The sequence below is a fragment of the Pseudophryne corroboree genome, chromosome 1, assembly GCF_028390025.1.
Source record: "Pseudophryne corroboree isolate aPseCor3 chromosome 1, aPseCor3.hap2, whole genome shotgun sequence".
NCBI classification, from domain to species: Eukaryota; Metazoa; Chordata; class Amphibia; order Anura; family Myobatrachidae; genus Pseudophryne; species Pseudophryne corroboree.
In genome coordinates, this window is record NC_086444.1 from 1,137,960,568 (window position 1) to 1,137,986,391 (window position 25,824).

Consider the following 25,824-nt stretch of genomic DNA (forward strand, 5'->3'; position numbering starts at 1 on the left):
CGCTGTTCAGCAACTGCTCTCTTGATCTCGCTTTTATGAGGAGATCGTCCAAGTACGTGATAATAGTGACACCTTGCTTCCGCAGGAGCACCATCATTTCCGCCATTACCTTGGTGAATATTCTCAAGGCAGTGGAGAGACCAAACGGCAACGTTTGAAATTGGTAATGACCATCCCGTACCGCAATTCTGAGGTACGCCTGATGAGGTGGAGAAATGCGGACATGAAGGAATGCATCCTTTTTTTTCTGTTTAATCAGATTTTTATTAAGGATTTTCAGTGCATAAACAGAAAGAGGGAAAACACCTATACATATACAGATAGAAAAACATCAATACCAACAGTGTATAGTTAGTAAATACAAGTCGAGTTGTACAGATGTCAAAGGGAGAATAAACAACCCCGTAGAGACGAATGGGTGCGTTAGGGGTAGAATATACCAAGTGATGTAGAAAATGGAGTTGTTCTGCATTAGGTAAAAGTGTTCTCACATTTAATGAATATATAGATTGATTGAATAAGAGAGTAAAAGAATAGGAGCGCCCGAAGGCAATAAGATAGAAGTAAAGAGAAGTGTGAGATAAGAAGGGGAGAGAGTAAGAGAGGGAAAGAGGGGGTTGGAGAAGTAGGGGGGGGGGGGAGGGGGGGTTACCACTTAACAAGTTAATGGGAAAATAAGAATTTACTTACCGATAATTCTATTTCTCATAGTCCGTAGTGGATGCTGGGACTTCCGTAAGGACCATGGGGAATAGCGGCTCCGCAGGAGACTGGGCACAAAAAGTAAAAGCTTTAGACTAGCTGGTGTGCACTGGCTCCTCCCCCTATGACCCTCCTCCAAGCCTCAGTTAGGATACTGTGCCCGGACGAGCGTACAGAATAAGGAAGGATTTTGAATCCCGGGAAAGACTCATACCAGCCACACCAATCACACTGTACAACCTGTGATCTGAACCCAGTTAACAGTATGATAAACGTAGGAGCCTCTGAAAAGATGGCTCACAACAATAAACAACCCGATTTTTTTGTAACAATAACTATATACAAGTATTGCAGACAATCCGCACTTGGGATGGGCGCCCAGCATCCACTACGGACTATGAGAAATAGAATTATCGGTAAGTAAATTCTTATTTTCTCTGACGTCCTAGTGGATGCTGGGACTTCCGTAAGGACCATGGGGATTATACCAAAGCTCCCAAACGGGCGGGAGAGTGCGGATGACTCTGCAGCACCGAATGAGAGAACTCCAGGTCCTCCTCAGCCAGGGTATCGAATTTGTAAAATTTTGCAAACGTGTTTGCCCCTGACCAAGTAGCTGCTCGGCAAAGTTGTAAAGCCGAGACCCCTCGGGCAGCCGCCCAAGATGAGCCCACTTTTCTTGTGGAATGGGCTTTAACAGATTTTGGCTGTGGCAGTCCTGCCACAGAATGTGCAAGCTGAATTGTACTACAAATCCAACGAGCAATCGTCTGCTTAGAAGCAGGAGCACCCAGCTTGTTGGGTGCATACAGGATAAACAGCGAGTCAGATTTTCTGACTCCAGCCGTCCTGGAAACATATATTTTCAGGGCCCTGACTACGTCCAACAACTTGGAGTCCTCCAAGTCCCTAGTAGCCGCAGGCACCACAATAGGTTGGTTCATGTGAAACGCAGAAACCACCTTAGGGAGAAATTGAGGACGAGTCCTCAATTCTGCCCTGTCTGAATGAAAAATTAGGTAAGGGCTTTTATATGACAAAGCCGTCATTTCTGAGACACGCCTGGCTGACGCCAGAGCTAACAGCATGACCACCTTCCATGTGAGATATTTTAATTCCACAGTGGTGAGTGGTTCAAACCAATGTGATTTTAGGAACCCTAAAACTACATTGAGATCCCAAGGTGCCACTGGTGGCACAAAAGGAGGTTGTATATGCAGTACCCCTTTGACAAACGTCTGAACTTCAGGCAATGAAGCCAGTTCATTTTGGAAGAAGATCGACAGGGCCGAAATTTGAACCTTAATGGATCCTAATTTTAGGCCCATAGACAGTCCTGCTTGCAGGAAATGCAGGAAACGACCCAGTTGAAATTCCTCTGTGGGGGCCTTCTTAGCCTCACACCAGGAAACATATTTTCGCCAAATGCGGTGATAATGTTTCGCAGTTACATCCTTCCTGGCTTTGATCAGGGTAGGGATGACTTCATCTGGAATGCCTTTTTCCATCAGGATCCGGCGTTCAACCGCCATGCCGTCAAACGCAGCCGCGGTAAGTCTTGGAACAGACAAGGTCCCTGCTGGAGCAGGTCCTTTCTTAGAGGTAGAGGCCACGGGTCCTCCGTGAGCATCTCTTGCAGTTCCGGGTACCAAGTTCTTCTTGGCCAATCCGGAGCCACGAGTATAGTCTTCACTCCTCTCCTTCTTATGATTCTCAGTACTTTTGGAATGAGAGGCAGAGGAGGGAACACATACACCGACTGGTACACCCACGGTGTTACCAGAGCGTCCACCGCTATTGCCTGAGGGTCCCTTGACCTGGCGCAATATCTGTCCAGTTTTTTGTTGAGACGGGACGCCATCATGTCCACCTTTGGTTTTTTCCAACGGTTTACAATCACTTGAAAGACTTCTGGGTGAAGTCCCCACTCCCCCGGGTGGAGGTCGTGTCTGCTGAGGAAGTCTGCTTCCCAGTTGTCCACTCCCGGAATGAACACTGCTGACAGTGCCACCACATGATTTTCCGCCCAGCGAAGAATCCTTGCAGCTTCTGCCATTGCCCTCCTGCTTCTTGTGCCGCCCTGTCTGTTGACGTGGGCGACTGCCGTGATGTTGTCCGATTGGATCAATACCGACTGACCCTGAAGCAGAGGCCTTGCTTGACTTAGGGCATTGTAAATGGCCCTTAGTTCCAGGATATTTATGTGAAGAGACGTTTCCATGCTTGACCACAAGCCCTGGAAATTTCTTCCCTGTGTGACTGCTCCCCAGCATCTCAGGCTGGCATCGGTGGTCACCAGCATCCAATCCTGAATGCCGAATCTGCGGCCCTCTAGAAGATGAGCACTCTGTAACCACCACAGGAGAGACACCCTTGTCCTTGGAGATAGGGTTATCCGCTGATGCATCTGAAGATGCGATCCGGACCATTTGTCCAGCAGATCCCACTGAAAAGTTCTTGCATGGAATCTTCCGAATGGAATCGCTTCGTAAGAAGCCACCATTTTTCCCAGGACTCTCGTGCATTGATGCACTGACACTTGGCCTGGTTTTAGGAGTTTCCTGACTAGCTCGGATAACTCCCTGGCCTTCTCCTCCGGGAGAAACACCTTTTTCTGGACTGTGTCCAGAATCATCCCCAGGAACAGTAGACGTGTTGTTGGAATCAGCTGTGATTTTGGGATATTTAGGATCCACCCGTGCTGACGTAGCACTACCTGAGATAGTGCTACTCCGACCTCTAACTGTTCCCTGGACCTTGCCCTTATCAGGAGATCGTCCAAGTAAGGGATAATTAAGACGCCTTTTCTTCGAAGAAGAATCATCATTTCGGCCATTACCTTGGTAAAGACCCGTGGTGCCGTGGACAATCCAAACGGCAGCGTCTGAAACTGATAATGACAGTTTTGTACCACAAACCTGAGGTACCCTTGGTGAGAAGGGTAGATTGGGACATGGAGATAAGCATCTTTGATGTCCAGAGACACCATATAGTCCCCTTCTTCCTGGTTCGCTATCACTGCTCTGAGTGACTCCATCTTGAATTTGAACCTTTTTATGTAAGTGTTCAAGGATTTTAGATTTAAAATTGGTCTCACCGAGCCGTCCGGCTTCGGTACCACAAACAGCGTGGAATAATACCCCTTTCCCTGTTGTAGGAGGGGTACCTTGATTATCACCTGCTGGGAATACAGCTTGTGAATAGCTTCCACTACCGCCTCCCTGTCGGAGGGAGACGTTGGTAGAGCAGACTTCAGGAACCGGCGAGGGGGAGACGTCTCGAATTCCAATTTGTACCCCTGTGATACTACCTGCAGGATCCAGGGGTCCACTTGCGAGTGAGCCCACTGCGCGCTGAAATTCTTGAGACGGCCCCCCACCGTGCCTGAGTCCGCTTGTAAGGCCCCAGCGTCATGCTGAAGACTTGGCAGAAGCGGGGGAGGGCTTCTGCTCCTGTGAAGAGGCTGCCTGGTGCAGTCTTTTTCCCCTTCCTCTGCCCCGGGGCAGAAATGAGTGGCCTTTTGCCCGCTTGCCCTTATGGGAACGAAAGGACTGAGTTTGAAAAGACGGTGTCTTTTTCTGCTGAGAGGTGACCTGGGGTAAAAAGGTGGATTTTCCAGCCGTTGCTGTGGCCACCAGGTCCGATAGACCGACCCCAAATAACTCCTCCCCTTTATACGGCAATACTTCCATATGTCGTTTGGAATCCGCATCACCTGACCACTGTCGCGTCCATAACGCTCTTCTGGCAGAAATGGACATCGCACTCACTCTAGATGCCAGGGTGCAAATATCCCTCTGTGCATCTCGCATATATAGTAATGCATCCTTTAAATGCTCTATAGTTAATAATATACTGTCCCTATCCAGGGTATCAATATTTTCAGTCAGGGAATCCGACCAAGCCACTCCAGCACTGCACATCCAGGCTGAGGCGATTGCTGGTCGCAGTATAACACCAGTATGTGTGTATATACCTTTTAGGATATTTTCCAGCCTTCTATCAGCTGGTTCCTTAAGGGCGGCCGTATCGGGAGACGGTAACGCCACTTGTTTTGATAAGCGTGTGAGCGCCTTATCTACCCTAGGGGGTGTTTCCCAACGCGCCCTAACCTCTGGCGGGAAAGGGTATAGTGCCAATAATTTATTAGAAATCAGCAGTTTTTTATCGGGGGAAAACCACGCTTTATCACACACCTCATTTAATTCATCTGATTCAGGAAAAACTACTGGTAGTTTTTTCACACCCCACATAATACCCTTTTTTGTGGTACTTGTAGTATCAGAAATATTCAATGCCTCCTTCATTGCCGTGATCATGTAACGTGTGGCCCTACTGGACATTACGTTTGTCTCCTCACCGTCGACACTGGATTCAGTATCCGTGTCTGGGCCTGTGTCGACCATCTGAGGTAACGGGCGTTTTAGCGCCCCCGACGGTGTCTGAGACGCCTGAACAGGCACTAATTGATTTGCCGGCTGTCTCATGTCGTCAACAGTTTTTTGCAAAGTGCTGACACTGTCACGTAATTCTTTAAATACGACCATCCAGTCAGGTGTCGACTCCCTAGGGGGTGACATCACTAACACAGGCAATTGCTCTGCTTCCACATCATTTTCCTCCTCATACATGTCGACACAATCGTACCGACACCCAGCACACACACAGGGAATGCTCTGAAAGAGGACAGGACCCCACGAGCCCTTTGGGGAGACAGAGGGAGAGTTTGCCAGCACACACCAGAGCGCTATATATATATACAGGGATAACCTTATGTAAGTGTTACTCCCTTTATAGCTGCTGTTTTATATTAGCTGCCAATAGTGCCCCCCCTCTCTTGTTTTACCCTGATTCTGTAGCAGGACTGCAGGGGAGAGTCTGGGAGCCTTCCTTCCAGCGGAACTGTGAGGGAAAATGGCGCTTGTGTGCTGAGGAGATAGGCTCCGCCCCCTTCACGGCGGCCTTTTCTCCCGCTTTTTTTTTTAGGAAAACTGGCAGGGGTGAAATGCATCCATATAGCCCAGGAGCTATATGTGATGTATTTCTTTAGCCATATAAGGTTTAAACATGTTTTATTGCGTCTCAGGGCGCTCCCCCCCCAGCGCCCTGCACCCTCAGTGACCGGAGTGTGAAGTGTGCTGAGAGCAATGGCGCACAGCTGCAGTGCTGTGCGCTACCTTATCTGAAGACAGGAACGTCTTCTGCCGCCGATTTCTCCGGACCTCTTCGCTCTTCTGGCTCTGTAAGGGGGCCGGCGGCGCGGCTCCGGGACCCATCCAGGCTGAACCTGTGATCGTCCCTCTGGAGCTAATGTCCAGTAGCCAAGAAGCCCAATCCACTCTGCACGCAGGTGAGTTCGCTTCTTCTCCCCTTAGTCCCACGATGCAGTGAGCCTGTTGCCAGCAGGACTCACTGAAAATAAAAAACCTATTTAAACTTTTACTTCTAAGCAGCTCAGGAGAGCCACCTAGCATGCACCCTTCTCGTTCGGGCACAAAAATCTAACTGAGGCTTGGAGGAGGGTCATAGGGGGAGGAGCCAGTGCACACCAGCTAGTCTAAAGCTTTTACTTTTTGTGCCCAGTCTCCTGCGGAGCCGCTATTCCCCATGGTCCTTACGGAAGTCCCAGCATCCACTAGGACGTCAGAGAAATAGAGAATAAAGATTTCAGTTACCATCCAAGGGAGTGGCTAAGTAGGCTCGGGAGGTCTTGTATTCCAACCAGGGGGACCATGTGGAATCGAATTCACGAGATTTGCCTATCGATGAGAGGAACAGGTCCTCCATTCTCATAAAATAATTCAGTTTAGTGAACCATGTACGACTCGTAGGAGGAATGTGGGATCTCCACCTGGCCGGGATCACAGCACGCGCTGCATTGCTTAAGTGTCGTAGAAAGGAGTGTTTGTGTTGAGACATTGGGATTGTAGAATGGTTGATAAGCCAGAATGCTGGGTCATGTGGGATTTGGGTCTTAAGGATGATCTGAGAGATGCGTATAACTTCCCGCCAGAAGGGTTGGATTAGTGGGCATGTCCACCAGATATGTAAAAGGGTGCCAGATGAGGAGGAGCAGCGCCAACAGAGTGCCGACGAGGATGGGTACATAGCATGGAGGAGGGAGGGGTGTCTGTACCATCTCGTCATAACTTTATATTGAGTCTCTCTTACTTTGACACAAACAGAGCTTGTATGGGTTTTTAAGCATATCTTTTCCCAGTCTCTACACGACAGAGAAATGCCCAGGTCTCTCTCCCATGCCACAGCATAGGATGGAGTGTCGGTAGGTTGGGAGTGGCAGACAATCTTGTAAAGCGTGGAAATAGTGTGAGTCGGGTCGTGGACGGCAACGCAAAGTTTCTCAAAAAGGGTCATCTCTCTGGTGGCGTTCTGGAGTCTAGAGCTAGATATCAAAAAGTGCCTTATTTGCAAGAATTTCCAAAAGTCCTGTTGGGGGATGTCCCACTTTGCCCTGAGTTCTGAAAACTGTTTGACTCCAGTTGATGACACCATCTGGCCGACCCTGAACAAACCTGTTGATGCCCAATGTGGGAAGTGGGCTGGGTTGATTCCCGGTGCAAATTCAGGGTTGGCCAGAAAGGACGTCAGGGGGCTGAATTTAGAAGAGGTGTAAGGTAATGTGCGCAGTGATTTCCACGTAGTGAGTGTGGGAGTAATGGTAGGGTGGGGGAGGAGCAGTTTGGGGGGGGAGGGGAGCCAGGGAAATATTTCTGGGAATTGTTGTACGTACAGGCCCTCCAACTTCACCCATTGTTTAAGCTCACGATATCTTGTCCAATCTATGATTCTACTCAAAAGGATGGCGTGATAGTAATTTTTTATATCAGGAAGCTGAAGGCCGCCACTTACAATCGGTTTTGTCAACTGGGAGCGACTAATCCTAGGTCTCCTCCGTTGCCAGACAAATTGTTGAATCAAGAGTGAAATTGATCGAAACCAGGTCTCCGGGATGCGGATCGGGAGGGTCTGCATCAAATATAATAATTTAGGGAGGGTGTTCATCTTAACTACATTTATCCTTCCGAACCAGGATAAAAATTTCATATTCCATCTGGAGTAGTCATTCCGAATCGTGTGCAATAGGGGTAAATAATTCAAAGGGAACAACTGGGATTCGTTAGCGCTCAACTTAACACCGAGGTATGTTATGTGGGAAGATTGCCACGAGAAAAGGAAAGAGCGTTTAAGGGCCGCGACGGAGTCTACAGGAGCGGAAATGTTAAGAGCACTAGATTTATTATAATTAATTATGAAGTTGGAAAGGTGTCCAAATAGATCTAGTTCTTTCATTAGGTGCGGGAGGGAGTCAGTGGGGTGTGATACTATGGCCAAGAGGTCATCGGCAAACAAGGCTAGCTTATATTCGCCATCACCTACGGTGAAACCTTTAATAGCCTGATTAGCCCGAATGGACCTGGCCAATGCCTCGATACATAGCACGAAGATCAAGGGAGATAGTGGGCAGCCCTGCCTGGTGCCGTTGTTTATGGTGAATGGGTCCGTCAGGGTGCCGTTTACGCGAACCCTTGCCGTCGGGGAGTCATATAGGGCCATTATCCAAGTGAGTGCATTAGGACCTAAGCCTATGTGCTCCAAGATGGTTTCCATAAATTTCCAACTGACCCTATCAAATGCCTTTTCGGCGTCGGTGGAAAGTAGAATGGTAGGGGTAGAACTCTGGGATGCTAGGTGGATGAGATTGAGGATTTTGGTAGTGTTGTCTTTGGCCTCTCGGCCCAAGACAAAACACACCTGGTCACTGTGGACCAGGAGAGGGATCAGCACGTTAAGTCTGTTTGCCAAAATCTTCGCATAGATTTTAAGATCTACGTTGAGAAGGGAGATGGGTCTGTAACTGGAGCAGGCCGAAGGATCTTTGCCCTGTTTCGGTATAACCGACACGTGGGCCTCCAGTGAATCACGGGAGAAGTGGGAGCCAGATGTAATTGAGTTAAATGCACGGAGAAGGAGAGGAAGCAATCTATCTTTAAACACCTTATAGTATGCGATAGTGAAGCCATCAGGGCCAGGACTCTTCCCCGACGTCATAGAGGAGATGGCCCGGTCTATCTCTTGGGTAGTGAAGGGGGCTTCCAATATATTAAGCTCCGAGGGTGGAAGAACAGGATAATCGATGGACTTCAGATAGTCCCTTATTTTTTGGTGTAAAAGGTGGGGATCTACAGCAGGGGAAGTGTTCTCTAGATTACAGAGCAAGGTGTAGAATTGTGCGAAACAAGCCCCAATCTCAGGTGATTTAAATTTGGGGGTCCCTCTGGCGTCTTTCACCGAGCCAATAAATGAAGCCGAGTGTTGGGCTCGTATAGCATGAGCCAGGACTCGGCCAGGTTTATTGCCCCACTGGTAGTATTTCTGTTTACATTTACGGATGGAGTGAATTATATTGTTAGAGAGAAGTTTATTCAGCTGAGATCGGGCTTCTGATAGCTCTACTAGGGTCACATCTGACAGTGATACTTTGTGGGATGTCTCGAGGGTGTGGATTTTATGTAATAGTCCTAAGATCAGAGATTGCCTCTGTTTCTTTTTGTGGGTGCCCAGTTGTATCAACTTGCCGCGAAGGACACATTTATGCGCCTCCCACACGGTGAGGTGGGAGACATCATCCGTGACATTCGTGGCGATATAGTCGTCTAGAGTCTTGTCTAAGGCTTCTTTACAGAGTGTGTCATATAGAAGAGACTCATTGAGTCTCCAGGTCCATTGTTTATGAGAGCCGTGAGGGAGGGTCAAGGTCAAAGTCACCGGGGCATGATCAGACCATGTGATAGAGCCAATAGTGGCATCTATAAGAAGTGGGAGGTGTCTATGGCTAAGGAATAAATAATCAATGCGGGAATAAACCCGGTGAGGGTGTGAATAAAAGGAGTAGTCACGTCCTGAGGGGTTAAGGGTTCTCCAGGAGTCGGCCAGTTGTTGTGTGTGAAGCAGGTGTTTAACACGGCGATATTTAGATGCAACAAATCTAGAGGTTTGGGATGAGGTGTCAGTACTGGGGTCTAATGTCCAGTTGAAGTCACCATCCAAAACCGTGACACCTTGCAACAGAGAATCTAATTTCGGGAGGTAGGAATTAAAGAAGGACAGCTGGGCCTGGTTTGGGGCGTAAATCACCGCAAAAGTGAATATTTGCTCAGAGATCTTGCAAGTCAAAATAAGGAACCTTCCCGGTACTACCCTGTGTATGACAACGTCTGAGACACGCCAAGTCCCTGGAAAAAACAATAGCCACTCCCTTGGATTTGCTACCTGGGGTGTTACAGTAGAACGCTACTGGAAAGTAGCGATTGGTGATAGAGGGGTTACGGATTCCAACCTTGAAATGGGTCTCCTGCACTAATGCAACGTCTGCTCTTTCAGACCTTAACAGACGTAGAAGGCTAGATCTCTTCTCCGGCGAGTTGAGACCTCGTGCGTTAAGGGACAGCACTTTAATCTTCCCCGGGGTACTCATGGTGGAATGAAGTAGAACACTTTCCTAGAAACCTTAAAGTGGAGGGAGGGGGAAAGGAGAGAAGGAAGAGCAAGCATGGAAAAAGAGATAAAAAGGAAAGGAGTACAAAAACAATGTAATAACATCAGCAAAAGACCCGCAGGAGAGAGACTGAACTGTGACCCCGTCAGTCTCCCTACCGGCATGTAGCCAGAGGCGGGTATTGTATGGGGGAATGGGGGTGAACCGCAACCCGAACCATGATAACAACAATAACATATTTAAACTGACACAGTGAAAAGGAGAGGGAAAAAGAAATAAAAAGGGGGGGTGGCCAGAGGGGGGACAAGGGCAGCGGCCAATTCCGCAGCCCCATCCCCCCGCCGGTCAGCTTGAGCAAGGATATTAACCATTTATCAACAACCTCTGTAAATAACTAGGGAATAACATGTAACATAGTTGTGAACCCTTCGAGAGGGAAAAATTACCCTCCAACATTGCATTATCAGCAAGCGTTTCTGTAGGAGGGAAATAACAATATCAGTCAAATGGGTCCATTACAACTAATCGGTCTTGGAAGGAGATGTAGTTGACTGGGATCTCCTCCCAGTTCCTCGAACCTCTTGCCATGGTTGCACGTTAGGAGCCCGTTTAGGAGGAGGCACATCCGGAAGAGGAAACTCCCAGTCTGGAATGGACAATGGAGGAAGGCCTACGGAGGTGCAGAACGGGGTGAGGCCTGTGTGGGAAGATAGGGTGTACCATTTCCCCGAGGAACAGGCTTGAATGTGAAAAGGAAATCCCCAACGGTAGCGAAGCTGACGTTTCCGCAGCTCATCTGTCAGGGGCTTCAAGGATTTCCGCTGCTGGAGTGTGTACCAGGAAAGGTCTTGATAGAGGCTTATAGTGCAGCCATTGAAGTTGATACCATCAAGTTGTCTGGCTTTGGACATGATCTCATCCTTCTGGGCGAAGTAATGGAGCCGGCAAATGACGTCACGAGGTCGGTCAGTGGCGAGGCCCCTCGGTCTAAGGGCTCTGTGGAAAGTGATGACATTATCCGAGTTTGTTCCCAAAAGTTCGTTGAATATCTTGGACAGGGCGTCCACTAGACCAGACTGGGAAACCTCCTCCGGGAGACCCCGGACTCGGATGTTGTTCCGTCTGCCTCTGTTGTCGATATCCGTCATTCTGGACTGTAAAGCTCGGATTTCTTTGGACTGAGCAAGGACAGAGTCCCTCAGCTGGGACATACAGGAAGCGCTGGCTTCTTGGTCTTCCTCCAGAGTAACCACCCGGTCAGACAGGTGTGAGATGTCGCTTTTGATGGAGGCGAGCTCGTTCCTGATAGTGTCTTGAAGGTCTTGCTTTGTGGGAAGGGACCTCATGAAGGTTAGAATATCCCGGAGCTCGCGACTACTAGCTGCCGAAGGGTCAGCCATCTCATCAGCTAGATTCGAAGTCGGAGAAGCAGAGGGGGAGGTCTGGGAGCGGGGAGAGGAACGGCTCTCCAACTGTGGGGATATCGTGGGATGAAGGAAGGGCCTCAGATCCGCTTGAGACCTCGTGACTTTTCGTGGTTGGTTGTTTTTGCTCCGTCTAGAGGATTTCGAGGCACGTCTCATATTCCGGAGAGGGATAGTGTGGAGGCTGTTTGCAAGTAGCTCAAGATGTGTCAGTATCAGCAGGATACATACGGCGACATGGCTCTTAGGGAGCGGTCATCCCCCGTGGCCTGGTTTCAGATGGCCATCAGGTGGCCTCGGGTAGAGTAGTAGAGAACAAAAGTCCAGGGCAGTGCATGGCGATGCGTGGGCGCCAGACAGCAAGAAGAGAAATTTAGAGGCTAGAGGGTCTCTACAGACGTGGAGAGTATTGGTGGAAAGAAGCGGGCGTAAGCTTTCTAGTTATCTCTCCTCCGGAGGGGGGTGTAATATGACCTCAGGAGGCTGTTTATTGCGTTGATACCCCAGGTCCCTGGGAACTCATGTATGGCACTGTCTGCCTGTTCAGCCTCCAGGCCACTCCCCGTGATCTTTACCTCCGGTGTCAGCCCAGGAACCTCTCCAGTGCGGCCACCAGTGCGACACCCAGGGTTGAGGAGGATGGGGGGGTTCACGCAGGGCCTCCCCTGCTCAGAAATCGCGGAGGCGCGCCCCGGGCACGGACCAGCCAGTGACCGGGGCAGCACCACTCAGCGGGGGGGGGGGGGGAGAGATGTAGCCAGCAGCAGGAAGGAGACCACCGGCAAGATCCGGAGCAAGCTCCGATGAGCCCCAATGTAGAGGCAGGTCGGGTCCACTACGGAGCTGGAGGCCAGCAAGACAGTCGACCGCTATGTAGATGGCAGCTGAGAGGGGATGGCAGGCAGCCTCAATGTTTCTCTGGTGAGTCCCCAGCAACCAGCAGGGGCAGAGCCCGCCTGGGGGAGGGTAACCGTAGGAAGAGCAGGAGAGAGGGGTCTTTCCGGTGCCCGTGGGGGGCCCCAAGGTGGGTATATCGGGTCCGTGAGTCGCGGGCGGGCCGGCGTCTAACTTGAGGCCCCAGCTCCGGTTCGGGGGGAAGGCCTCGGTTCGCTGCAGCACCGGAGATCGGGTCTTAGGGCAAGGGGTGCAGGGAGAGTTAACCTCTCGACTTACCCCGTTGCCCGGGCACGATCCCGTCTCCTTCCGGTCAGCGGGTCTGCAGTCCGGGCTCCGGGCGCCTCTGTCGGAGTCCGCGCCGTCTTCAATGTGGGGACGCAGGAGGCCTCCGCCGGTCAGGTTGTCCTCTGGCTTCGCTTCAGTGGTGCAGGGGGACACGGATAAGGAGGGAGAGAGGCGATGGGCTCCTGTGGGACGTCCGTCCCGGTCCGCCGATCCGGCCTAGCTCCAAACTCGAGCCCCAGGCTTTAGGCCGGGGGGAAGGCCGCAATCCGCAGGAGTGCTTAAAAGCACTCCCCGACTCCGCGGGTCCCCCACAGCAGGTGCCAGAGGGTATAGAGGGTCCCTGTCCCTGTGAGGGAGTAGAAGCAGTCTGGCGGTGGTTAGGAGAGGATAAGGCCCAGTAAGAGGGTCAGGAAAGCAGGAGCTATGGGATTCACATCCACTCTCCAGGACATCCAGGCCACGCCCAGCTCTGTATAATTTTCGGAGTGCATCCTTTATGTCCCGAGTCACCATAAAATCTCCCCCTTTCAGGCTTGCAATCACCGCTCTTAGCGATTCCAACTTGAACTTGAACCCTTTCAGGTATATGTTCAGGGATTTTAAATTCAATATGGGTCCGACCGAACCGTCTGGTTTCGGGACTACAACATGGTCGAATAATAACCCCCTCCTTGTTGAAGGAGGGGAACCTTGACCACCACCTGTTGAAGATACAATTTATGAATTGCAGTTAACACTGTTTCCCTCTCGTGGGGGGAAGCCGGCAGGGCCGTCGGTGAGGGGGCATCTTCTCAAAGTCCAGCTTGTATCCCTGAGACACAATATCTATTGCCCAGGGATCTAACAGGGAGTGAACCCACTTGTGGCTGAACTTACGAAGGCGTGCCCCCACCGGGCCTAGCTCCGCCTGTGGAGCCCCAGCGACATGCGGTGGATTTTTGTAGAGGCCGGGGAGGACTTCTGTACCTGGGAACTAGCCGTGTTGTGCAGCTTCTTTCCTCTGCCCCCGCCTCTGGCAAGAAAGGACGCACCTCGGACTTTCTTGTTTCTTTATTCGAAAGGCTGCATTTGATAATGTCGTGCTTTCGTAGGCTGTGCAGGAATATAAGGCAAAATATCAGAATTACCAGCGATAGCTGTGGAGACCAGGTCCGAGAACCCTTCTCCACACAATCCTCAGCCTTCCATATGCCTCTTAAGTCGGCATCATCTGTCCATTGCATATTCTACAGGACACGTCAAGCAGAAATCGACATAACTTTGACTCTAGGACCCAGTATACTCATGTCTCTTTGGGCATGTTTAATATATATATATATATATATACCTATCACTTAAGACAGCATCTTTAATATATATATATATGCATACTAGGGTCTCAATCTCTGCTGATAAGGTACCTGTCCACGCTGCCACAGCGCTATAAACCCATGCCGACACAATCGCCGGTCTGAGTAGTATACTAGAATGTGCACGCTATCTGCAGGATCCCTGAGAATAGCTAGTGCTACCTTCTGGGCAAACGGGACACCCTAGGGGAAGATTCCCATCACATCCTGGCCCTAGTGGGGAAAGGATACTGCTTGAGAATTTTTTGTGGGAAGCTGCAGTCTCTTGTCTGGAGTTTCCCGCTCTTTTTCCTCATGAGAGGAGGGAAATTTACCTCAGCTTTCTTCCCCTCAACATGTGTACCCTTGTGTCAGGGACAAATGAGTCATCAGTGATATGCAAATCCTCTTTTATTACAATAATCATATATTGAATACCTTTCAGCCATTTGTGCTGTAACTTTGCATTATCGTAGTCGACACTGGAGCCAAACTCTGTGTCGATATCAGTGTTTATTATTTTGGATAGTGAGCATTGTGAGACTCTGAAGGTCTCTGTGACATAGGGACAGACATGGGTAGATTTCCTGTCTGTTCTCTAATCTTTTGTGCAATAAATTCACCTCAGCACTTACACATATCCAAACAGGTGTCGGCGTTGTCGACGGAGACACCCTCTCACACACATATTTGCCCTATCTCCTCCTTAGGGGAGCCTTTTACCTCAGACATGTCGACACACACGTACCGACAAACCACACATACAGGGGATGCTCTATTTGAAGACAGTTCCCCCACAAGGCCCTTTGGAGAGACAGAGAGAGAGTATGCCAGCACACACCCCAGCGCTATATGACCCAGGAATCACACAGTAACTTAGTGTTAACCCAGTAGCTGCTGTATATATTGTTTTTGCACCAAATTTATATGCCCCCCCCTCTCTTTTTACCCTCTTCTATTGCAGGGGAGAGCCTGGGGAGCTTCTCTCAGCGGATCTGTGGAGAGAAAATGGCGCTGGTGAGTGCTGAGGAAGAAGGCCCCGCCCCCTCAGTGGCGGGCTTCTGTCCCGTTTCTGTGTAAAAATAATGGCGGGGGCTCATACATATATACAGTGCCTGACTGTATATATGTATAATTTTGCCAAAAGGTATCTTAATTGCTGCCCAGGGCGCCCCCCCCTGCGCCCTGCACCCTACAGTGACCGGAGTGTGTGGTGTGCTGTGGGAGCAATGGCGCACAGCTGCAGTGCTGTGCGCTACCTTAAGTGAAGACAGGAGTCTTCAGCCGCCGATTTCGATGTCTTCATGCTTCTGCAGCTTCTGTTCTTCTGGCTCTGCGAGGGGGACGGCGGCGCGGCTCCGGGAACGGACGATCAAGGTTAGGTACCTGTGTTCGATCCCTCTGGAGCTAATGGTGTCCAGTAGCCTAAGAAGCGCTACCTAGCTGCCGTGAGTAGGTTTGCTTCTCTCCCCTCAGTCCCTCGTAGCAGAGAGTCTGTTGCCAGCAGAAGCTCTCTGAAAATAAAAAACCTAACAAAATAATTTATTTTCTAGCAAGCTCAGGAGAGCCCACTAGGAGCACCCAGCTCTGGCCGGGCACAGATTCTAATTGAGGTCTGGAGGAGGGGCATAGAGGGAGGAGCCAGTGCACACCAGATAGTACTAAATCTTTCTTTAGAGTGCCCAGTCTCCTGCGGAGCCCGCTATTCCCCATGGTCCTTACGGAGTCCCCAGCATCCACTAGGACGTTAGAGAAATAAAGCTAACATTTGTGGGCTACATGCAAAAGCAGCCCGTATTTACCCTGCATGCAAAAATATAAATAAATTTGCTCTCTTTCAATGGAAACATGGTTTGATCCAGACACAAAGTTGCTTTCTTTTTTTGCTTTACTTACAAACATGAATCAGGACCATAATTAGGATTACCATACTATCTTTTTAAACTGGGAAACTCATGAATTGCACAGGTTCTACCACTGGCTGACTTTAAGCCTGCATTTCATCTGGTTTTAAACTGCCACAGAACCTGTATAATCCATGAGCATCCCCGTTTAAAAGTAGTATTTTAAGTCTACCCATACTGCGCGCTTATGGAAGGTTTGCATAATGTAACTAAGGGGGTTATTCAGGTTTGTTATCAAGCCAAAAATGTACACTAATGGGCAAAACCATGCTGCACTGCAGGTGGGGCAGATGTAACGTGCAGAGAGAGTTAGATTTGGGTGGGTTATATTGTTTCTGTGCAGGGTAAATACTGTCTGCTTTATTTTTACACTGCAGATTAGATTTCAGTTTGAACACACCCCACCCAAATCTAACGCTCTCTGCACATGTTACATCTGCCCCCCTGCAGTGCAGCATGGTTTTGCCCATTAGTGTGCTATTTTGGTTTGCTAACAAACCTGAATAAAGCCGCAAAGTCCCTATTTACCACCCCCTGCTCAGCCTATAATATAGACTGTGGACAATCCTGCCATATGAACAGAATGATAATGCATCTGATATCTGTTGCTGAGAAATTGAGGTTTACATCTGATCGCCTCTTATTTATGTTATAATGGGGCAGATGTACTAAGCCTTGGAGAGGGATAACATGGAGAGAGCTAAACTACCAACCAATCACCTTCTGTCATTTTTCAAACACAGCCTGTAACATGGCAGTTAGGAGCGGATTGGCTGGTACTTTATCTCTCTCCAAGGCTTAGTACAACTCCTCCATAATGAGAAGACATTAATGTCCAGTGATTCATGATGTAATGGACACAGACTGACCTGTATGTGTATAATGCAGAGATATTAGTGAGGTAATAAGAAGTGAATGCTAACATGTGTGTAACTAGAGATCTAATTGTGGTATCAGATATAGCTTGTGGTCATCCGCAGTACTTTAGTTATCATTACATATGGTTACCTGACCTCCAACACATAAATCTGCTGTGCTAAGCGCTGACTCTAGCTAATGGTGAGTCACAGCGCCCCCTCGTGAGTACAATAGTAAGTGCAACTAGAGTGTAAGAGGCATAGGCCGCCAGCCCTGGACTGCAGCATAGTTTATATTTACATTTAAAAGTTAATTAAAAATGTCCCAGAGTTTGTATATTCATTAAGAATTGGCTTTTTCCACAGAACTCCACTAGGTGCTGAGTCTGACCCCTCTACCTTTTTTACTGAGACATCGTACCATAGTATTATCATGTGTATTCCATGTACATGCTGTTATTTGTGCATAAACGTGTACATACACACATGACACACAGAACCAGTGTGCATCGGGTAATCCTTTACCTTTCATTCCCCAGCTGGAATCATCCTCCATATGGTACTGACCGAAGTTGGCAGCCTGAGAGAAACATATGACAATGTTATTATTAAAACGGATTTGCAGTAAAACTGATTTCATTACGGTCAGCAATCTGTGATCCAACCCCCATGTACAGGCCGGAACAATTTAATTTGCATTTCTAATTGCAATGGGGTTAATGGATAAGCATATCTTAGCGATCTTATCTAGTTTCTATGATGGTGTTAGAAAGACTGCTTGCAGACTTCTCCATTCAGTAAAGTTACCATTATTTCCCTTCTCTTCCTCATAATGCCTTTATCTTGAACAGAGTTTTCCTATCAGTCTTATTGATATTTGATAATTCTCTCATAATGCAGTATCTTAAGATACATCCTAGAGTGTGACATCATTGGGGCATAGTGTAATAGGGATGTATCCAGGTCTGGATAAAAGCTTTACATATAAAGTGAAAGTTTGATAACTTACAGCATGTTTACATTGTGTGATAAATATCCATGTGTCATATTACTGTGTGGCTGTACGGGTGTGGATCATCAAATCGACAGTTTCTAGGTCGACCACTATAGGTCGACAGCGTCTGAAGGTCGACAGGGTTTCTAGGTCGACGTGTGCTAGGTCGACAGGTCAAAAGGTCGACACAAGTTTTTCATGTTTTTTTGGTGTCGTTTTCTCCGTACAGTGACCAGGAACCCCAATTAGTGCACCGTGTCCCCTCGCATGGCTCGCCATGCTTCGGGCAAGGCGCCTCGCTCCGCTACCGCTTCGCTTGGCACAGATTACCGTTCCAATCGTAGTCCACGTGGATCGTTGAGTATGGAAAAGTAAAAAAAAAATAAGATTTTATACCTACCGGTAAATCTATTTCTCCTAGTCCGTAGAGGATGCTGGGGACTCCGTAAGGACAATGGGGATAGACGGGCTCCGCAGGAGACATGGGCACTAAAAAAGAACTTTATGTATGGGTGTGCACTGGCTCCTCCCTCTATGCCCCTCCCCCAGACCTCAGTTAGAGAAACTGTGCCCAGAGGAGACGGACAGTACGAGGAAAGGATTTTTGTTAATCCAAGGGCAAGATTCATACCAGCCACACCAATCACACCGTATAACTTGGAATATACGAACCAGTTAACAGTATGAAACAACACAGCATCAGTCCGAGACTGATCAAAACTGTAACATAACCCTTATGTAAGCAACAACTATATACAAGTCTTGCAGAAGTAGTCCGCACTGGGACGGGCGCCCAGCATCCTCTACGGACTTGGAGAAAAAGATTTACCGGTAGGTTTAAAATCTTATTTTCTCTTACGTCCTAGAGGATGCTGGGGACTCCGTAAGGACCATGGGGATTATACCAAAGCTCCCAAACGGGCGGGAGAGTGCGGATGACTCTGCAGCACCAACTGAGCAAACAAGAGCTCCTCCTCAGCCAGGGTATCAAACTTGTAAAACTTTGCAAAGGTGTTTGACCCCAACCAAGTAGCAGCTCGGCACAGTTGTAATGCCGAGACGCCTCGGGCAGCCGCCCAAGAAGAGCCCACCTTCCTAGTGGTATGGGCCTTTACCGATTTTGGTAACGGCAATCCAACTGTAGAATGAGCCTGCTGAATCGTGTTACAGATCCAGCGAGCAATAGTCTGCTTTGAAGCAGGAGCGCCAACCTTGTTGGCTGCATACAGGACAAACAGTGCTTCTGTTTTTCTGACCCGAGCCGTTCTGGCCACGTAAGTTTTCAAAGCCCTGACCACATCAAGGGACTCAGAATCCTCCAAGTCTCGCGTAGCCACAGGCACCACAATAGGTTGGTTCATATGAAAAGATGAAACCACCTTAAGCAAGAATTGAGGACGGGTCCGCAATTCCGCTCTATCCACATGGAAAACCAGATAGGGGCTTTTATGAGACAAAGCCGCCAACTCCGACACTCGCCTAGCCGAAGCCAAGGCTAACAACATGACCACTTTCCAAGTGAGATATTTTAATTCCACCATTTTAAGTGGTTCAAACCAGTGCGACTTAAGGAAACTCAACACCACGTTAAGGTCCCAAGGAGCCACCGGAGGTACAAAAGGAGGCTGAATATGCAGCACTCCCTTCACAAAAGTCTGTACTTCTGGGAGAGAAGCTAATTCCTTCTGAAAGAAAATGGATAGGGCCGAAATCTGAACCTTAATGGAGCCTAATTTTAGGCCCAAATTCACTCCAGTTTGTAGGCAGTGAAGGAAACGGCCCAGATGGAATTCTTCCGTAGGAGCATTCCTGGCCTCCCACCAAGAAACATATTTCCGCCATATACGGTGATAATGTTTAGCTGTCACGTCCTTCCTAGCCTTTATCAGAGTAGGAATGACCTCATACGGAATGTCCTTTTCCGCTAGGATACGGCGTTCAACCGCCATGCCGTCAAACGCAGCCGCGGTAAGTCTTGGAACAGACAGGGCCCCTGTTGCAACAGGTCCTGTCTTAGAGGAAGAGGCCACGGATCTTCTGTGAGCATTTCCTGCAGATCCGGATACCAGGCCCTTCGCGGCCAATCTGGAACAATGAGAATTGTCTGTACTCCTCTTTTTCTTATTATTCTCAACACCTTGGGGATGAGAGGAAGAGGAGGAAACACATAGACCGACTGGAACACCCACGGTGTCACCAGGGCGTCCACTGCCACCGCCTGAGGGTCTCTTGACCTGGTGCAATACCTCTGTAGTTTTTTGTTGAGGCGGGACGCCATCATGTCTATCTGGGGCAGTCCCCACTGACTTGCAATGTGTGCGAAGACTTCCTGATGAAGTCCCCACTCTCCTGGATGTAGATCGTGTCTGCTAAGGAAGTCTGCTTCCCAGTTGTCCACTCCCGGTATGAACACTGCTGACAGTGCGCTTACATGATTTTCCGCCCAGCGAAGAATCCTGGTGGCTTCCGCCATTGCCACTCTGCTCCTTGTGCCGCCTTGGCGGTTTACATGAGCCACTGCAGTGATGTTGACTGACTGAATCAGAACCGGTAGGTCGCGAAGCAAAGTCTCCGCTTGACGAAGGGCGTTGTATATGGCCCTCAGCTCCAGGACGTTGATGTGAAGACAAGTCTCCTGGCTTGACCAAAGACCTTGCTCCCCAACCTCGGAGGCTTGCGTCCGTGGTTACCAGAATCCAGTTCTGAATGCCGAACATGTGACCCTCTAGAAGGTGAGCACTCTGCAGCCACCACAGGAGAGATACCTTGGCCCTGGGGGACAGGGTGATCAACTGATGAATCTGTAGATGTGACCCGGACCACTTGTCCAGTAGGTCCCATTGGAAAGTCCTCGCATGGAACCTGCCGAAGGGAATGGCCTCGTAAGACGCCACCATCTTTCCCAGGACTCGAGTGCAGTGATGCACTGACACCTGTTTTGGCTTCAATAGGTCCCTGGCCAGAGTCATGAGTTCCTGGGCCTATTCTATCGGAAGATAAACCCTTTTCTGGTCCGTATCCAGAATCATGCCTAAGAAGGTCAAACAAGTCGTAGGAACCAACTGTGACTTCGGGATATTGAGAATCCAGCCGTGTTGCTGTAACACCTTCAGTGAAAGTGACACGCTGTTCAACAACTGCTCTCGTGATCTCGCTTTTATGAGGAGATCGTCCAAGTACGGGATAATTGGGACACCCTGCTTGCGCAGGAGCACCATCATTTCCGCCATTACCTTGATGAAAATCCTCGGGGCCGTGGAAAGCCCAAACGGCAACGTCTGAAATTGGTAATGACACTCCTGTACCGCAAATCTCATGTACGCCTGATGAGGTGGATAAATGGGAACATGAAGGTATGCATCCTTTATGTCCAGGGATACCATAAAATCCCCCCCTTCTAGGCTGGCGATGACCGCTCTGAGCGATTCCATCTTGAACTTGAACCTTTTCAAGTATAGGTTCAAGGATTTTAAATTTAAAATGGGTATGACCGAACCGTCCGGTTTCGGGACTACAAACAGGGTTGAATAATACCCCCTCCCTTGTTGAAGCAGGGGAACTTTGACCACCACCTGTTGAAGACATAATTTGGGAATTGCATTTAAAACTATCTCCCTTTCTGGGGAAGAAGCTGGTAGGGCCGATTTGAAAAACCAGCGAGGAGGCACCTCTTCGAATTCCAGCTTGTAACCCTGGGAAACAATTTCTATTGCCCAGGGATCCACCTGTGAGTGAATCCAGATGTGGCTGAAAAGTCGAAGACGTGCCCCCACTGGGGCGGACTCCCTCAGCGGAGCCCCAGCGTCATGCGGTGGATTTTGTAGAGGCCGGGGAGGACTTCTGCTCCTGGGAACTAGCTGTGGTAGGCAGCTTTTTCCCTCTGCCCTTACCTCTGGCAAGAAAGGACGATCCTCGTACTTTCTTGTTTCTATTTGACCGAAAGGACTGCATCTGATATTGTGGCGCTTTCTTAGGCTGTGAGGGAATATAAGGCAAAAAATTTGATTTACCTGCCGTAGCTGTGGAAACCAGGTCCGAGAGACCTTCCCCAAACAATTCCTCACCCCTGTAAGGTAAAACCTCCATATGCCTCTTTGAGTCGGCATCACCTATCCATTGCCGGGTCCATAGGACTCGTCTAGCAGAAATCGCCATAGCGTTGACTCTAGAACCCAGTAGGCCAATGTCTCTTTGATCATCTCTCATATATAAAACAGCATTTTTAATATGACCCAGGGTCAATAAAATGGTATCCTTATCCAGGGTATCAATTTCCGCCGATAAGGTATCTGTCCACGCTACTACAGCGCTACAAACCCAAGCCGACGCTATCGCCGGTCTGAGTAAGGTACCAGAATGTGTGTAAATGGACTTCAAGGTAGCCTCCTGCTTGCGATCAGCAGGATCCCTGAGGGTAGCCGTATCTTGGGATGGTAGCGCTACCTTTTTGGATAAGCGTGTCAACGCTTTGTCCACCCTTGGGGAGGATTCCCACCGTATCTTGTCCTTAGTCGGGAAAGGATGCGCCATAAGAATCCTTTTGGGAATCTGCAGTTTCTTGTCTGGAGATTCCCAAGCCTTTTCAAATAACTCGTTCAGCTCATGAGATGGGGGAAAGGTTACCTCAGGTTTCATTTCCTTATACATGTGTACCCTCGTGTCAGCGACAGGGGGGTCCTCTGTGATATGCAAAATATCTTTTATTGCAATAATCATATATTGAATACTTTTAGCCAATTTTGGCTGTAACTTTGCATCATCGTAGTCGACACTGGAGTCAGAATCCGTGTCGGTATTAGTGCCTACTATTTGGGATAGTGGGCGCTTTTGAGACCCCGAAGGTCCCTGTGACATAGCGGCAGGCAGGGCTTGACTCCCTGTACATTCCCTGGACTCAACCTTTTGTGCAATAAATTCACATTAGCACTTAAAACATTCCACATATCCAACCAGTCAGGTGTCGGTGTTGCCGACGGAGACACCACAGTCATTTGCTCCACCTCCTCCCTAGGAGAGCCTTCTACCTCAGACATGCCGACACACGCGTACCGACACACCACACACTCAGGGAATCCTCTTATCTGAAGACCGTTCCCCCTCAAGGCCCTTTGGAGAGACAGAGAGAGAGAGTATGCCAGCACACACCCAGCGCTAATAACCCAGGAAAAAACACAATATGTTTACCCAGATAGCGCTGTTTATCTTTATCTGTGCCAAATTATGTGCCCCCCCCTCCCTTCTTTAAAACCCTCTTTCACCGTGTAAGCAGGGGAGAGTCCGGGGAGCTTCCTCTCAGCGGTGTGCTGTGGAGAAAATGGGCCAGTGAGTGCTGATGGACAAGCTCCGCCCCCTCAGCGGCGGGCTTCGGTCCCGCTGAAAATTTTTAAAAAACTGGCGTGGGATCTCTTATATACAGTGCCCAGCCTGTATATATCATTTTAAGCCAGATTTGGAGGTTCTTATTGCTGCCCAGGGCGCCCCCCCTGCGCCCTGCACCCTTACAGTGCCTGCCGTGTGTGTGTTGTGTGGGAGCAATGGCGCGCGGCATTACCGCTGCGCGTTACCTCAATGAAGATCTGAAGTCTTCTGTCGCCTCTGAAGTCTTCTTTCTTCACATACTCACCTGGCTTCTATCTTCCGGCTCTGCGAGGAGGACGGCGGCGCGGCTCCGGGATGAACGGCAAGGGTGAGACCTGCGTTCCGATCCCTCTGGAGCTAATGGTGTCCAGTAGCCTAAGAAACAGAGCCTAACGTTAAAGTAGGTCTGTTTCTCTCCCCTCAGTCCCTCGATGCAGGGAGTCTGTTGCCAGCAGGCTCCCTGAAAATAAAAAACCTAACAAAATACTTGGTTTTCAGGAAACTCAGGAGAGCTCCCTGTAATGCACCCAGTCTCCTCTGGGCACAGTATTAAACTGAGGTCTGGAGGAGGGGCATACCAGTGCACACCCATACCTAAAGTTCTTTTTTAGTGCCCATGTCTCCTGCAGAGCCCGTCTATCCCCATGGTCCTTACGGAGTCCCCAGCATCCTCTAGGACGTAAGAGAAAATGTGAAAAACCCATGTTGACTTTTTGACCTGTCGACCTAGCACATGTCGACCTAGAAACCCTGTCGACCTAGTGACTGTTGATCTATAGTGGTCGACTTAAACATTGTCGATCTTCAGACCGGATCCCGGCTGTACACCGCTGAGCACATAAGAAACAGCATTTGTATGTAGCGTAAACACAAAGTGTTTTACTGTACGCTGTATACAATCTCCTTTGCCCCCCCTCCTGGAAGGAATGTGCTAAAGAGGCAGGCACTGTGCCAGGGTCTACTGCACCTGCACAAAATCTCTGGGAATATGGAAAGTAAACTCAACGACCAGGGGTCCATGTGCACCACACACTGTCACACACTCTGAATATGCAGGGAACAGACAAAACAAGGCTCAGACATGTAATTATATCTACAACTACTCACTCGATTTAGTCCATTTTTACCATACCCAGGAAGTGACGCAGACTTGGAGTAAGGCAGCCCTATGAAACAGAACACAACAACGCATATATGTCACTCTGGATGGAAATGTAAGCATATACATGTGACATATCACACACATACAGTCAGGTTCATAAATACTGGGACATCGACACAATTCTCATATTTTGGCCTCTATACACCACCACAATGGATTTGAAATGAAACAAACAAGGTGTGCTTTAACTGCAGACTTTCCGCTTTAATTTGAGGGTATTTACATCCAAATCAGGTGAACGGTGTAGGAATTACAATGGTTTCTATATGTGCCTCACACTTTTAAGGGACCAAAAGTAATGGGACAATCGACTCAAAAGCTATTTCATGGACAGGAGTGGGCTATTCTCTCGTTATTTCATCATCAATTAAGCAGGTAAAAGGTCTGGAGTAGATTCCAGGTGTGACATTTGCATTTGGAATCTGTTGCTGTCGACTCTCAATATGAGATCCAAAGAGCTGCCACTATCAGTGAAGCATTTTCAGCCATCATTAGGCTGAAAAATCAAAACAAACCCATCAGAGAGATAGCAAAAACATTAGGTGTGGCCAAATCAACTGTTTGGAACATTCTTAAAAAGAAAGAACACACCGGGGAGCTCAGCAACAACAAAAGATCCGGAAGACCACAGAAAACAACTGTGGTGGATGACAGAATAATTATTTCCCTGGTGAAGAAAAACCCCTTCACAGCAGTTGCCCAGATCAAGAACACTCTCCAGGAGGTAGGTGTATAAGTGTAAAAGTCAACAATCAAGAGAAGACTTCACAAGAGTGAATATAGAGGGTTCACCACAAGATGTAAAGGGTGGTATTCATGTGACCGCCGGTCAGCTGACCGACAGTCACATGACCTCCTCCACAAGCCCGACGGCTCACTATCCCAATGGTTGGCATGCCGACCAACAGGGACTATTTCCACTCGTGGGTGTCCACGACACCCATAGAGTGGGAATAGAACCCGTGGCGACTGCAGGTCGCCACCGAGCCCGCAGCGTGGCGAGCGCAGCGAGCCCGCAAGGGGCTTGCTGCACTCGCCCCTCCCCGCCGGGATCCCGGCGTCGGTATGCTGCCGGGATCCCGACGTCGGTAAGCTGACCGGCGGTCAGGAGACCGCCGGTCACCAGTACTACACCCGATGTAAACCATTGGTGAGCCACAAAAACGGGAAGACCAGATTAGAGTTTGCCAAATAACATCTAAAAAAGCCTTTACAGTTCTGGAACAATATCCTATGGACAGATGAGACAAAGATCAACTTGTACCATAGTGATGGGAAGAGAAGAGTATGGAGAAGGAAAGGAACTGCTCATGATTCAAAACATACCACCTCATCAGTGAAGCATGGTGGTGGTAGTGTCATGGCGTGGGCATGTATGGCTGCCAATGGAACTGGT

The 25,824-nt window shown here is 49.0% G+C and overlaps 1 protein-coding gene across 8 annotated transcripts in view; it reads right to left on the reverse strand.

The window, feature by feature from the left end:
* Window positions 1-25,824, reverse strand: part of ABLIM2 (actin binding LIM protein family member 2) — a 342,851-nt gene that overhangs the window by 26,553 nt on the left and 290,474 nt on the right. For all 8 annotated transcript variants that reach the window (XM_063924017.1, XM_063924051.1, XM_063924068.1 and 5 more), the window contains 2 exons: window positions 24,374-24,432; window positions 17,440-17,494 (listed from right to left, as the gene is read on the reverse strand). In XM_063924017.1, the coding sequence (XP_063780087.1) occupies window positions 17,440-17,494; window positions 24,374-24,432 (114 nt within the window). The remainder of the gene's footprint in view (window positions 1-17,439; window positions 17,495-24,373; window positions 24,433-25,824) is intronic.